Source organism: Polyodon spathula, chromosome 18 (genome assembly GCF_017654505.1).
Source record: "Polyodon spathula isolate WHYD16114869_AA chromosome 18, ASM1765450v1, whole genome shotgun sequence".
Taxonomy (NCBI): Eukaryota; Metazoa; Chordata; class Actinopteri; order Acipenseriformes; family Polyodontidae; genus Polyodon; species Polyodon spathula.
The window spans coordinates 12297658-12313697 of record NC_054551.1 but is presented as its reverse complement, the minus strand read 5'-3'; the positions used below and the strand labels follow the sequence as shown (position 1 = coordinate 12313697).

The 16040-nt window shown below is 37.4% G+C and overlaps 1 protein-coding gene across 5 annotated transcripts in view; it reads left to right on the top strand.

Annotated features, from left to right (window-relative positions):
* Window positions 1-1440: 1440 nt before the first annotated feature.
* The window catches only part of spsb3a (splA/ryanodine receptor domain and SOCS box containing 3a), a 31927-nt gene continuing 17327 nt past the window's right edge, over window positions 1441-16040 (top strand). Inside the window, exons 1-2 of one of the 5 annotated variants that reach the window (XM_041277780.1) lie at window positions 1441-1678; window positions 10696-10833. In XM_041277780.1, the coding sequence (XP_041133714.1) occupies window positions 10727-10833 (107 nt within the window). In that variant the 5' untranslated portion in view covers window positions 1441-1678; window positions 10696-10726. Of the gene's footprint in view, window positions 1679-9647; window positions 9664-10695; window positions 10834-16040 lie in introns of those variants that run through there. The other 4 variants (XM_041277779.1, XM_041277778.1, XM_041277777.1 and 1 more) reach the window with 4 other exon arrangements.

The following is a 16040-nucleotide window of genomic DNA, read 5'->3' as shown; positions in this document are numbered from 1 at the left end:
CTGACTGGACCGCTTAAGGACATTTACCTTTTTGTTCCTAAGCCACTCCAGTGTAGCTCTGGCTGTGTGCTTTGGGTCTGCTGAAAAGTGAACTTCCGTCCACAACCTTTAAGGGCATTAGGCCTCTCACAGCGAGTGGGTGTGCCGAGGTTGCCCAGAGCCCTCGAGTCAACAGCGGCGCAGAGCGTGGATGGACACCTGGTGGTCTTTTTTTTTACAGCTGCAAAAAGCAGAGGAAACATACAGAAAACACATGCAACAAGCAATGGGCTAGAAAGGCAGTGTGGTCCAGTGGTTAAAGTCTAGGACCTTATAACCATAAGGTCACCAGTTCAAATCCTGCCTGTGCTACTGACTCACTGTGTGACCTGGAGCATGTCACCTATTGGCAGCTTTGATATAAAATGCTCAGCAAATACCTGACAAGCAAACATATCCCAAAAGTATTGTTGGAGGTCATGTTTGAATTGAAAGGGAACCAAACTATTTTAATAGTGTGGACACTTTGAGCTGGGTTCATTATTGCGCTTTCGAGTACAATTCTCGGGATTGGTTATGTAGTGTGGACAGGATCCAGAGTAACAGCTTGCATTTTGAATTTGTCACGGATCGATTTATTGTTAAAAAATTAGAAGGTTGCACTGGTGGTGAAGATGAACTTCCTGGCCCTTCAAAATCCACTCAGAATGAGCCAGTGAAAAAGTTAAAGAAAGTGGTGAGAAAATATGTGTTACAAAACTGTGATGCCTGTCAGGTATTGAAGAAGTTTTTTTTTTTTTTTTAAAGCTTAATTTCAAAGATATTTAGTTATGAAAATATTCATAATTTCAAGATTTGATTAAAAACACCTGTTTAGTACTTACAATTAATTTTATTAAAACTAAAGTGTTTCAAAGAACGTTTTTCTAGAGGCACATCATCCAGTGGATACAGCATGTGATTTATCTCGTTAAAAATCTTAACATTCAAATGAAAAGATAATGTAAATATGTATTTACAGAGTTACAGGTTTAAATGATATACTGTACAATGTTTTCAGTTTATTTTCAAATGTTAATAGTAGGTCACCGTGCCCAATGCAGCTGCACTGGCAGGCCTCAAGTAAAAAAAGTTTTGGAACCCCTGTCTAAAAGGAAGTGCTCCAAATTACGACAACACTTAATGCTGGAAAAGGGATTGACCCGAATTTTATTGTACGCCACGAAAATTGACTGCGTTTAGGCTAACGTACGCTTCTGTGGCTCCAGATTCCTCCACAGAGCGGGTACTGCGCTGTTCAGTAGAACAGAGACAGCAGACATGCCAGACTAAGGCTGTAGATTCTGTCCTTCACTCCCCGCCCACATTGTGACTGGCTGCAACAGAGGCCAATTGAGATGAGGTTTTCTGTTACATGTCCGACCAAGGTGGGGAGCTGTCCAAGAAACTAGGCCTAAGGGGCGGGCCAAACATATTTTATGTTTACGTCAGTCGGAGAAGTAGGGCAGAGAGTGAAGGGCCTTGCAGAAACGAAGTAGATTATCACACTAAACAGATAAATAGGAGACTTCCATCTTTGACAGAATACAGGAACGCATTTTGTGAGAAACGGCGCTAAAACGAAGAGGAAGCTGAGGCGCAGGTGGGAATTTCTGTCGTTTCAGTCCGGAACAGAGAGGCGGTGTTCCGTTTTAAAATCGTAAATATAATGAGTATTACAGTTTGTGTTTCTGTTATAAACATGTTTAAAATGTGTTCCAATGAAGAATAATATAATACAAGTCAATGGTATTTTGATATATACGTCTAGAGGTCAAAGCTGGTTAGTGCTTGCCTGCGGTGAGTGTCTGGGGCATACCTCGCAGTCGAGAGAGAGGTCCTACATGCCCGCATTAAATAAATAAATAAATACATAAAAAGTAAAATGTTATTGTATTTTTAATAGCAATACACAATAAACGTAAGGAATTCCTTTGTGATTTAGGCCATATCCGGTTTCGGTTTCAGCCAATCCTTAATGGTACCATAGTCTCACCGGAAAGTTAACTTTCATTTTTAATAAAAATACCTTGCATTTACGTAAATGTTTGTTATATATATATATATATATATATATATATATATATATATATATATATATATATATATATATATATATATATATATAGACACACACACACACACACACACACACACACACACACACAAATGCATGGTTCTTCCTGTAAAATTGTTATAAACGTATTGATCAAATCTGCCAACAGAGCACCGTTTTTATTAACGCTACACACACACACAAATAGTATTTTGTTACCCCAGGTGACGCCAGCCTGTCGACAGGAACACGAATGTAGGTTAAACTAAGCGCCAGTTATATACAGCGGTTACTACTTTAGGTCTGGTAGCAGTTCGTTAATGTGGTTTACAGATGACTTTGCCAAGTTTTCTGAAATGTTATTTAGGCAAATTGGGACTTGGTACCAAAACTGTATACATACAAAATATAAAATGAAGACACTTGCTTGTACTGTACTTTTCGATGTAATACTGTATTATATTATATGTGAACACGAAATCTCCCAAAGTTCTTAATATAACTACCCATTTCCTTTTGTAATTATGTAGTAAAGAAACTATCTTTCTCTTTCATCATCCCTGATGTTAAACTCCTGACAGCAGTCTTTTGGGGTTTCTTACTGGCAGTAGAAAATGTACTGGAAAAAAGAAACACCAAAGGCAGCTGCCAGACTAGATTTTCTCTGGTTCTGGTCAGACTTGTAGAGGTACACAGCAGATGACTGCACAAAGACTCTGAACACAAGTCTGTCGGGAGCATACATACCCTTTGCCACAACTGTCAGTTCAGGATAAGAGCTGTACAAAAATCACAGTATTTACAAATAGTATCGAATATGAATTAGCAATTAAAAGTTTAATGATAATTTCATGACAAATGTGATTTTAGGCTACAGCTGGATAGATGTACTGACAGACAGACACCCCCCTACATCCCTAGAATCTGATATTCTCAATAACTTGTGCTAACTAATTGTTAATACAGAGTTTCCTGACAATTGAATAAGTGGTTCTGCATATATGTGCAAAAGTATACATTGTAAATAAGTGCCTGGGGCAGCATTACACAAGCATCCTAAGTGGCACTCTTATCATCTCTTCAGAGATAGAATGTTTTTACTGAAGTTTAAGAGAGTTGCTATGACGAACATGCTCTCCTAAGTTATTTTCCTATCTTAATTTAAAATGGGAAATAGCATATAGTCATCACTCACATATTCAACCCTTTAAAATGTTGACTTCAGTGACAGTTAAACGCGTATGGCGCATATCTGATTGATTATTTATTTTTGGCATATTCCAACTGTTGTCTTATTTTGTGTTCCCTGAAAAAATGAAATATCAAAAATAAATATCTGAAAGAACTGTTTCAAAATAAGTAGTCTTCCATTTAGATGTACTGTATTGGTTTTGTTGGTACAGTACTATATTTTTTTAACAGTAGTATTTTAATTCAGACGATATGATTCTGAAAATGTCACTTGCCAAAACTAAAGAGACGACACATTAACTGTAATATAGAACATACTTTTAAATCCGGTACGTACTGTAGTGGTATGTCAAATTTCTCATTAACGACTCAACAGCAAAATGAAATCAAAATGCTACCCATGCACAGAACTGTAAAATGTAAAAGGCAGTGCAATTTAGCAAAACCAAAAGATTAGAAAAAGAAAGTTTCCAAAATTAACAGTATCCAAAGTCAGTATTCAAAATTGCAGAATATAGTGCTCAATAAGGCCCCAATGTCACAGTTCACTTATAAATAAAAATGCACAAAAACAACTAAAGATCACAGATTATAAAAAAAATAAATAAAAACGCATCGCAGTATCTAAAACTGTTTAATGGTTAACTGTTACATTACCCTAGCTTGTCTCATTTGGTTTGTTCTGGCTGCATTTTCGGCAGGTGAAACTGGAGGAAGCACTGTGCAATTGCACAAGGCAGACTGATTTGGCATTAAAGAATTATTATTCTGTATATATGGGGATTGATTTTTATTAATACAAGGGCGGTAAAATGCAACTGACATGTATCTGGGTAACGGATATCCGAGTCCTGACTGTATTACAGAACGTTCCTAACTTGTTAATTTCCTAAGTTTTTTCCTGACCTTTAGGACTTGGTGGAACCTTTCCTATCTGTTGGTTAGAAAATGAAAATTGTTAGTTTGCAAAATATGAAAAAAACATGCAAAAAACAAAAAAAGAGTAAATGATGTACAATTATTGTTGTTCTTTAGATTTTAAGTTTTGTATTGCAGAAATATTTCTTGGCATTTAGATCTTATTTTATACTGCATGTTCTATAGTGTAACATCTAGATCTAGCCCCACCTCCCATGAGAGAAGGCAGTTTGTGTTATTTAAGGTACAGCATGGTGTTGGATTTAGACATGCTCACAAGTTACTGTTGGTGATTATGTAAGGCTATGATTTTGTCACAGAGGTCACAGCAACCGTGAAAATCATGAATTTCAAAAAAAGTAATTGGAAGTTTGAAAGGTATTGACAGTGTCGACCCAAGGGACTTTTTCAGCCTGAAAAAAGAAACAAGGACCAGGGGTCACAAATGGAGTTTAGAAAAAGGGGCATTCAGAACAGAAAATAGGAGACACTTTTTTACACAGAGAATTGTGAGGGTCTGGAATCAACTCCCCAGTAATGTTGTTGAAGCTGACACCCTGGGATCCTTCAAGAAGCTGCTTGATGAGATTTTGGGATCAATAAGCTACTAACAACCAAACGAGCAAGATGGGCCGAATGGCCTCCTCTCGTTTGTAAACTTTCTTATGTTCTTATGTTCTTAAGTTAATTTTAACACAGTAAAATGTATTTTCAGGGGGCAAAATGCAACATTACCTTGAAGTCATGAGTAATCTCCAAGTACTGTATAGTCTTTATTGGTAATGGGGTAGGCATTCAAACAGAGCCTTCCATTTTACTGCAATGTTACTTTGAACTACTGTACAACCACGCGTGGGTTCTACAAGGTTCTTTATCGGCTCAGCGCATTTTTTTCGAGGTATCACAGTGACTCTGCAAATTAATTATGTAATTATATTTTAACATTCAATTCTTAAACTCTGTGAACATGTTAAAACTTCAATATGAATCCATACAGATAAAGGAAATGCATTTGTAAGTTATAAAACAGTTTGTTTAATATATTATAGGCACCTTTTTTTAGGGGTTGCCTCTGATGGGTCCAGTTGGTTTTGTAGCTGGATTGGTGTGTTTACTCATCAACCTGTATAGCTTTGAGGAATAAATTATTAGGAGGCTGTGTGGTCCAGTGGTTAAAGTAACAGGCTTGTAACCAGGAGGTACCTGGTTTAAATCCCAGCTCAGCCACTGACTCATTGTGTGACCCCCGAGCAAGTCACTTAACCTCCATGTGCTCAGTCTTTCGGGTGAGACGTTCATGTAAGTGACTCTGCAGCTGATGCATAGGTCCTACATCGCAGTCTCATATCTTGTAAAGCGTTTTGTGATGGTGGTCAACTATGAAAGGCGCTATATAAAAATAAAGATTATTATTATTAGGCTTCCAAGCAGAATGGCTGGAAGCCTATTGTTCTTCAAAAGATTATTATAAGCATATTGTTGTTGTAAGGATTATTTATTTATTTTTCCGCCTCCAAAAAGTTGCAAATGACTATAACTTTTGAATCGCTGCACCGTAACTCATGAAATTTGGCACGAATATAGAGGACTATGGGACGTTGTGCCGTGGCCAATATGGCGGCCTTTGGTCACATGATGTGGCAGCCATTTTGGAGTTACTGAAAATTTTGGACAATTTTCAAATGTCTTCTCATGAACGATAAAAGGTACAGCTGTGATGATTTTTTTTTTTTGTTTGTTTTTTTACATATTCCACTCATGTCCAAGATTAATTCTTATTAAGCAGGGCTCGTGAAATTTTGGTAACGGTACTTGCCCTTCGGGCAGTCCATTGTCTACATTTGGTTGTCCAAAAAAAAGTCAATTTGACCATAACTGACCTATGGACTGTGATTTGTACAAAGTACACTGTACTCAATATAGGTACAGTATCTCAGGATTCATATACTTTTCCAGACTTCCATTTGCTTTACCCAGACTTGTGTTTTAGTTAGTTTCTGCTAGTTTTTTGATAGTTATCCACATTGGTGGGCAGCCGCAGAGAACTTTTTGATCCAGGGCAGAAGTTGCTCCTGGTTTTCTAAAAGTATTTGTCAGAATCTGGAGGTGCATATTAGCAAGAGGCAATGCAGGTATGCAAAAGAGAAGTAAGATACACTAAAAAATGTCCAATATTTGAGAACTACATTTCATTATTTACAAAAATAATATACAAAGTTGTACACTGCAAGTATACTTGTGTCAAAATAGGATAGTATAGTGGTACCAATAGTATACTAAAACCAGGCAATTTTGGCAAGTGTACTTGCAGTATATTACTTTTTTTTGTAAGGGATGATATTGGATTCAGATCCGAACTTAATTATACCCTCTGTTAAATGTTGAACACTATGGGAGGTGAAAAATAAAAAAAATGAAATAACAAATGTGCACACATTATATATTAAGCATATAAGTCAAATAGTAAATGTAGTACACCCTTGCTATAACAACCCTGTTTGGGTCCAAAGCCTTTTGTTCTCTATAGTAAAAGTACAATCCAAAACGAACAATATAAGCTGCTGGAGTAAATTAAGGAAGCCACCTTGGTAAAAGGCATTAGCTAAATCATTAATAACATTAGTACTATTTTACTCTTTGATTTTCTTTATTATTACAGTGTTTGTCACTACTACCACAAATAATAGTAATAGTAGAATTACAACTAGTAGAGTACCTATTTGTGGTATGCTGCATCCAGTATTCTGGCTATATCCTAATCCTGTTCGTTGAAGAATACAGTACCACCAGACAGAACAGCTTGCCGTGCTGGTTGCTTAGAGTTGTACAAGCCAGTATCAGCAATAGTTTTTTTTTTTTTTTTTTTTTTTCTTTTGAAATCCATATTTAATCGTACAATGATGGCCATATATAGCGATATATCTGCACTCGGCTGACGGTTTGGACCCGAGACTGTTGCTGCACTCGGTACAATAAGTTACAAGCAAGCACCATACATTTAAAATAAAGTTACCGCTACATTTTATTAATCATATTAAAGAAATGAAAAGAGCGATGTTAACATGCTACGTGCTAAATCTGAGTCAGTGATAATAACTGCCGTATTAGATTTTTTTTTTTTCCTGGGTTGAGAAATAACGTTAACAATTTAATAAAGGTAACAAGATAACAAAATGTGAATCTTGGTGAGCAGAATACTGTAGTATGTAATTCCAGTCTGTAACTTTATTTAAAAAAATCTTAGCCTTCAATATAAAAGTGTATACTTTGGCTGTCGAGTGTCCATTTTACCCCTGGTTCCACTGGAGCAGACACGGTCATGTGACATATACCAGTGCGTTGACGGGATAGGATTGCTTGAGTTGTCAGGGGTGACATGGGGCAATCCTCGCGGGATTTGGTCACAAGCAATGTGTACGTGTACGTCTTCCTGGAAATCACTCAAGCATTAACAATGAAAAACATTGATCCCTGTAAACGTGTTTTAATGGGAAGAACTGTGAGGGGAATCTTGATTGAGAAATCGCAGTTTGTTTAAAGCACAGAACGTTATCTTGTTGTAGAGTGAAAAATCAGATTGAACGTCAGGCAAGCAGCCAAAAAAAAAATGTAGATGACATGCCATTTTTGTCCATTTTTACATTGTAATGACACATTTTCACCACTGGGTGCTTGCAATATGTTTAATACGATGTTCGTTAGGTTATTTGTATGTTTTAAAGTGTTTCTAGTATAAACCTACTTCGAAAATGTGTTGATCCAAGTCAGTGGGAAAATTCAAAGTCTTGAGACAAAAGTTTTATAATGACTTAGTATGCACACAATTTGTTTTATTCTATAAGGCTACCATAAATATGATTTTGGGAGGATGTTAATATTTATGAGACATCTCAGTTATACGTTTTATCGTTTATTTTAAGTTGTATTGATAGGGCTGTGTTTAGAGAGAAATCAGGTCTGAAGTGAACATGTATACTGTACTGTATTGATATGGCGTCTATTTTTTTTGTTTCATAACTACAGTGATAGTTGTAATTAGGGGTCTACCTAAATCGCGATTTCGTGGAAATCGGGAAATTGAGGGGTCACCACTAAATTCACCTCTTTTAGAAGCCGATGTATTCAAATAAGTAAGGAGAGCGAAAAAGAAGAATCCTTGTTTAAATGAACTACTGTACAATTCAAGCGACGCAAACTACATGTCAATTATAAGGCAATAAGCCTATAAGGAAACGGCGGGTACCCAATTATAACCCAGTGCACCTATCAGAAATGGTGTACCCAAGTATTTGTGCAGTGATACTGTATTGGTTCTTCAGAGGACCAGTTCCCATCCTGTTCATAAGCAGTATAAAACCAGTGTTTCGGGAGCTTCCTAGAAATCCAGTGCCGAGAAAAAGTTTGTGAACCCCTTAGGATTTTCACATATTTCAAACCTAAAATGTTATTAGATTTTAATCCAAATCCTAATAATAGATAAAGATAACCTGATTAAACAAATAACACAAAACACAATACTTTTTCAACATTTATTTATCCATAAATGATTCAACATTCAATATCCATGTGTGGAAAAGTATGTGAACCTTTAGATTCAGTAACTGGTGGCACCCCCTTGAGCAGCAATGACTTCAACTAAGCTATTACTGTAACTGTTGGTCAGTGTCTCACATTGGTTTTGATGAATTTTGGCCCATTCCTCCTTACAGAACTGCTTCAACTCTGTGACATTTGAGGGCTTTCTTGCATGAACAGCTCGCTTCAGGTCCTGCCATAACATTTCGATGAGGTTTAGGTCTGGACTTTGACTAGGTCATTATAAAACGCAGAATTTCTTCTTCTGCAGCCATTCTTTTGTAGATCGGCTTGTGTGTTTAGGATCATTGTCTTGCTGTATGACCCATTTTCGGTTCAGCTTCAGCTCACGGACGGATGGCCTGACATTCTCCTTTAGAATCTTCTGATTCATGGTTGTGTTAATGATGGCAAGCTGTCCAGGTCCTGAGGCAGCAAAACAACCCCAAACCGTCACACTACCACCACCATGCTTGACTGTTAGGATGAGGTTCTTCTGTTCAGACACAGTGTTTGGTTTTCGCCAAACATAATGTTTCTCGTTTAGGCCAAAAAGTTCTACCTTTGACTTGTCTGTCCAGAGAACATTATTCCAGAAGTCTTATGGATCATCTGTGTGCTCTTTGGCGAACTTCAGACGGGCAGCAATGTTCTTTTTAGAGAGCAGTGGTTTCCTCCTGGCTATCCTTCCATGAACATCATTCTTTCTCAGTCTTTTTCTGATAGTTGAGTCATGAACACTCACATTAGCCAAGGCGAGAGTGGTCTGCAGATCCTTGGATGTTACTCTGGGGTTGAGTGCTTACAGGTGAGTGAGACTGGGGGTTTGCATGCTTACAGATGAGACTGAGCTGGGGGTATGAGTGCTTGCAGGTGAGTGAGACTGGGGGTATGAGCGCTTACAGGTGAGTGAGAATGGGGGTATGAGCGCTTACAGGTGAGTGAGAATGGGGGTCTGCATGCTTACAGGCGAGTCTGAGACTGGACGTACGCTTGCTTACAGGTGAGTCTGATGCCTCTTTTCCACTTTACAACCAAGCTGCAGCGGGGCCATACTTACTGATAAAACCAGTTCACTTACTTTTGCACATACCCTGAATCTTTAATTACTCTGTTTTGTCTAATTCATACATCATTTTGTTTCAAAAGACATGGAAATGGTTAACCCTTTGCGGTCCATTTATTCAGCGCCTGTCAGGCACTTCAGGACCAATTTATTTTCACACGCGCTGTTTATTTTTTTTCCTATTAAAACCGGTTTAAAGGGCATTGCAATGCTGGCGACATCAGTACTGCATCTCCAGCCAAGCCCCACTCCGTGTTCGCTGCATTTTTCACATACTTCTTTATAGACGTGCATACTGATAAATCCTCTCCTGATCTCTGGTTTTATCACCAAACTCCTCAATAATGCGATCCAAGTCATTATTTTATTACTATAACATCTCAAAAAGCTCTGCAAATGTCTGTGATATTCTTTGAGCGCTGGAAGCAGCTACCTCCTATGTTTATGTCTGCTTATCTCTGTATGGCGCAGCTGCTAGGGATATTGCTCACACGCCCCCTTTTTTTGTTTTTTTTTCCCTGGTTTCATTCGGCTCTTATTGGTCTCATTCGGCCATTGAATGGTTTTCTCAGCTTTTTTCTGGAGAAAGAACTACTAGAGACCTGTGCTTTACGTCTTTTCAATGATGTTGGACAGGGTCCGACTTTGGACTGGAAAAGGAAAATCATAATGTCGGACCTGGTCCGACATTGGACCAGAGGGTTAATATAAACGCCATTGTATATTTCAGAAGAGTCTGGTTTTGATTCATGAAGGTTAATTTCGATAATTATCATTGGGGTTCACAAACTTTTTCTTGGCACTGTACAGGCTTTACGTCCTTTCTTATGAGACAGTGAGGTTGAAACTGTGAACTGCTGCTGTTTTGCAGACCTGCCCCAGCATGTCTCGGCGGAACAGGAATGGCCGGGGATGGCGCTTCGTCTGGAGTGGCATTCAACGCGATGCCGATGCCCAGACTCTCGCGCTGGCCTCCGAAACTGAAGACTGGGGGTATGAGCGCTTACAGGTGAGTCTGAGACTGGGGGTCTGCATGCTTACAGGTGAGTCTGAGACTGGGGGTTTGTATGCTTACAGGTGAGTCTGATGCCTCTTTCCACTTTACAGCCAAGCTATGGTGGGGCCGTACTGAGCCCTCATGGTGTGGTTAAGGAGAGCCTGGGTTGTTTTTCCACTGCAGAGCTGAGCCGTGGTACTGACGTCAAGTACAACGAAAGACAGTTGTTATTAGTTAACTCAGTTTGCCAAAAGATGTGCAAACAAATGGTGTTCAAAACTTAATAGACCAATGGTATAGATGTATATGTATCGCTGTATTTTTTGTAAATATATTTAGGGATTTCTTTTTTTTAGGGATTTTAATTTTATATTGACTTAATAAAGTTCAGTTAGTTCTGTTGACAGGGAAAAAGGTTTTAAAAATATGATTTGCCAAAGATATCCCGTTTTAAGGATATTAGCTGTTTTTTTTTGTTTCTGAGCATTTTTCGTAGTAACTGGCAAACCTTTGCAGTCAGTTTTCTAACTTTTTCACAAGTTATTATCATAAATATCAACCTCAATCGAGACTCCAGCCTCTCGAGGTAAGTCTATTATTTTGAGACCATTTGTGCCAAGCATTAACATAAGCATATTTGTGTCTGTCTTGCAGCTGATTCTCTGATTCCCCTCTGTAAAAATGCACCTCACATTAGTGCAGAGCTCTCTTGGGCACCGGCGAATTTACTGGTACAGAGAGAGAGGGTGGGCGAAGCAGGCATCTGGCGATTCTGCCTCTATAGAGAGTGCTGCTCATTAACTTTACAGTTTTTAATTCGTTGTATTATTGAATACTAAAATCAGTGAAGCACAATCTTCTTGCATTATTTAGAATTATAAATACTCTGGTAAACATAAATAAAAATCACAAGACTCACACTGACAGTTTTTGTTTTATTTCCCTTTTAAAAAACGACCATTTCAGAAATCATCTCAGGCATTTTGAAACTGATAAAATGTAATCGGCACATTTGTCGAAAATACACATTTAAAGTGTATAATAATTGAAGAAGACATACCATGTCCATTGCAGTCAAACCCATTTACAACGTACCAGGGATATAACGTACACACTGTTTAAAGAACCAGTATCATGGAACCAAATAAAATTTTATTAAATCCTGTTTAAATTCTCCTTTTAGTATGTACTCTGATAGTGCACACTTCCTGTTATTAAGCACGCACTGCGATGGCACGCAGTGGTCTGTGCTGCGCATATTGCATACTCGTAGGTCAACTACTTGCTGTTTGAACTTGACCTTACTTTCTATTACTCAAATTCATGCAGTGTTATCATGACCAGCGCTATAGGATCGTAAATTTCACTTAAGGACAAACTGTACATTATTGGAGAAATCTTTAAAGGAACGAAAGCAGTCAAAATTATGTTGTCAAAGAGCTCAGGTTTAAAAAGCAGTAGTCACTGAGGCAGTCGTCTAAAGCCCTGTCCACATTAGAGCAAAAAAATCGACAACAGAGTTCAAAACCGATTTACCTGAACCCTAGCACATCAGTGTTAGAGCGTCCAGATTGCCGTAATGAAACCGTGTTAGTTTAACCCAGCTGTTGTTGAAAAAGCACTTTGCTGGATGACTGTATCCCAGAAACCACTATAATGTGTACCCCCCCCCCCCCGTAAACATTGTTGTTTATTTTCATTGCACACAGGAGCAGAACGGAGGAGCTACGAGAGAGTGCCTAAGTAATCAAAAGGGGAATAATTCGTATGGGGGAAAAAATGCCCATGCCATAGTAAATAAATTAGGTGGGCATTTGCACAAAGGGAAGGAAAATCTAGGGCGAATAAGACGTTCTTTAATTTAGTCAAATAAAGACCTTTAACTTTCTAATATGTGATGGGATCTAAAATAATTTAAAAAGTGTTTTAGACACTTTAAGTTTTGTGTACTACAGCACATTAGCATATCTGACTGTACCAGTGGAATATGACAAGAATAAATCCTGTATTTTAATTCAGGCTTGTCTTTTTCTTTGTTCTTGTCTCATGTAACCAGGGGGATTATGGCAGCGTACTACCGCAAAGCACTAGGGGATATCGGAGGATACTGTAACCAGACTAGAACGCGGTTCACTTCCAGATTACTGTAAACCACTTTGTCTAACCCAGCTATGCTGACAACCGAGTTCGAGACTACCTCCTGAGTAGGTTTCAAACTCTGTTGTTGAACTCAGTTATGAACCGTGTTCAGTGTGGATGCAAATCGATTTTAAGCACTTTTAAACAGGTTCTGAACCCTTAACTTGGTTCTAAAATGCTATGTGGCCAGGGCCTAAAGACTTGTTAAAATAGCATACAGGCAATAATTACTGTACTGTACCTGAACTGAAAGTTCGTATGTTAATGTTTATTGACTTGTATATTATTTTTATCAGTTTTATTATTTCTGTAATTTATTACTGTACTGTGTTTTTTTAAATTTGTTTTTACTAATTACAGTTCAGTATTCAGTACATTACATGCTTTTTGTTTTTTATAATTCATTTAGCTGACCATCTTTATCCAAGGCAACATAGAATTACTGTATTAAATAATTTAAATACAGACTGTTACGAACAGTATGGTAATGTACAGTACTAGTTACATGTTACATTGTTTTATATTGTTCTGTAACCTTTATACTACATACATTGTATATGTACATTAATAGTAGTACATTAATAGTACTAGTTTTTGATTTTTGTGCTGATTTGGTGGTATGTGCATGTACCTGGTTATTACATACCTTGGTTATAACATACTGTTTTTAGGGTCCCAAGGCAGTACATTGTATCAGTTTCACTGTATTTTATTTTTTTGCGAGTTTATTTATCATGTGACTTCACTCCATGTCTCTGCTGAAACTCAATATGACAGCTGCACCAACGAGCTAGTAACAAAAAAAAGCAATGTTTCAGTAAGACAGAGCTAAAAGAAATCTGATTATCTATGAGGATGGTGCGACAGTATTCTTAAACTTTTGCTGTAATTCACACGATCATGTACGAGTCATTACCATTAAATAACATAATGCCAGTTGTAAACGCATAGAGAATAAGATGGCAAATAAGTAACAATGGCAAAGCACTGCATTCTTCTATGCTGAAAAACTAAGACAAGCTAAATTAATTGTGTATTTAATTGTTTAGTTTATTTCTTTCCATACTACCTGCCTTTAATGAAGCTATAATTAGCAGTTTTAAACCATGGCCGTTTCTTAATTTAATTATATTTTCTGACGACGAAGAAATGAGCTCAAAACTATTTTTCCATAAAGACATTCTGTCTGGAGACACGCCTCTTTTAAAATCTTGCGACTAACACTGCAGAATTATGAAAGAAACAATTGAGAGGATTAATTATGCTTTACATTAAAAGGTGCGCTATTTAAATTACAATCGGGTAATACATAGCAGTGAACCTGTTTTAGAGCAACAAGTCAGTCAACACGCCTTTGTCAGTGTTTCATATTTTATCTTGGTTATTATTATAATGACAGTAAAATGCTTAACTTAATTTGTGGAGTACTGTACATAGGATTACTCTCACATGACATTGCTGGACTGTTACTAAACTGTTTTAATGAAAAAAAATAATGTTATTGTAAATGCCAGCAGTAAGCTAAACCAGGTCTTTTCAAAACACCTTTATTTGTAGACGGAACTACAGTGTTAGTGGAAGACTGTAAATGTGATTCTCACAGCTTTGCTGGACATTTTGATTTTCTGAACTGTTGTAATAATTCTTAGGTTTTCCTGCATATTTTAATGCCTGCAATGAGCCAAGTGATGTCTATAAACGTTATGACAGGTTTGAAGTGTCTTCAGGTACTTTACTTAACCATCACAGCAACTAGAGTCTGATTGAAAATAAAAACAAAAAAAATGAATTGTGGTAGTATTTATTAAATGTACTTATTTTAACTAGAAACATTATATTTTTGTTCAAGTGCCATATTTAATTGTTAATACATTGAAAAAAGTGGGAACAAATGGAATTGGCCATTTTTGAAAAACTGAATGTTATATCTATGATAACTGACAGGGCTGCATAGGATCAGAGAATGTTTTAATATCAGAGGCAGAGCCACAATACATGTCTTGTTTAAATTTACAGTAAATGGTAAGATTGTTGAGATACTTGTGCTGGAATATTGTTTCAAAATTGTATAATGCAACAAAAATATATTAAAAGGGTTAATGCATGGCGGGAGGTTTCTCACTGATAATTTACCCTTTCTCAGTCAGAACGGCAAGTTTCTCAGTAACTAACAAGCTTAGCGGGAACGCGGTTGGGCGCTTAAAAATAAATTAATGAAATACATTTTTAAAAATAGCTGTGTGAGCACAACGAGAGCCGTAGTTGTATGTATGGTACAGCTGTATTTTGTTTTACTATATTTTTATAAATAAAGTTTGTGAACCTCAATGATAATTATGGAAATTTCATAGTTTTACCATGATTGCTTTTTTGAATATCCAATAGGGCTTATATTAACCAATTATATGTCTTTTGAAACAAAATTATGCATGAATTAGACAAATAATGAGTAATTTAAGATTCAGGGTATGTGAAAATATGTGAACCCCTGGTTTTATCAGCTCAATTAAGGTGATAATTAGAATCAGGTGTTTTAAATAATTAGGTAGATCTTAAGGGTGAGTTTGGGAGGCCCCACCTTATATAAAGATTGGAAACTGAGTTTGGTCTTCACCATACAGGTGTGTGGAAACACGTCATGCCACGATCAAAAGAAATCTCTGAGGACCTCAGAAACAGTTATTGATGCTCACCAGTCTAGAAAGGGTTACAAAATCATTTCTAAGGTTTTGGGGCTCCACCAATCCACTGTCAGACGGATAGTCTACAAATGGAGAAAGTTCACAGTCACTCTACCCAGGCCACAATCACTCTATCCAGGAGCGGTCGTCCTACCAAAATCTCTCCAAAAACAAACAGGAAAATCATCAAGCAAGTCACAAAGAACCCCAGAGTAACATCCAAGGATCTGCAGGGCACTCGCCTTGGCTAATGTGAGTGTTCATGACTCAACTATCAGAAAAAGACTGAACAAGAATGGTGTTCATGGAAGGTTAGCCAGGAGGAAACCACTGCTCTCTAAAAAGAACATTGCTGCCCGTCTGAAGTTCGCCAAAGAGCACACAGATGATCCACAGGAC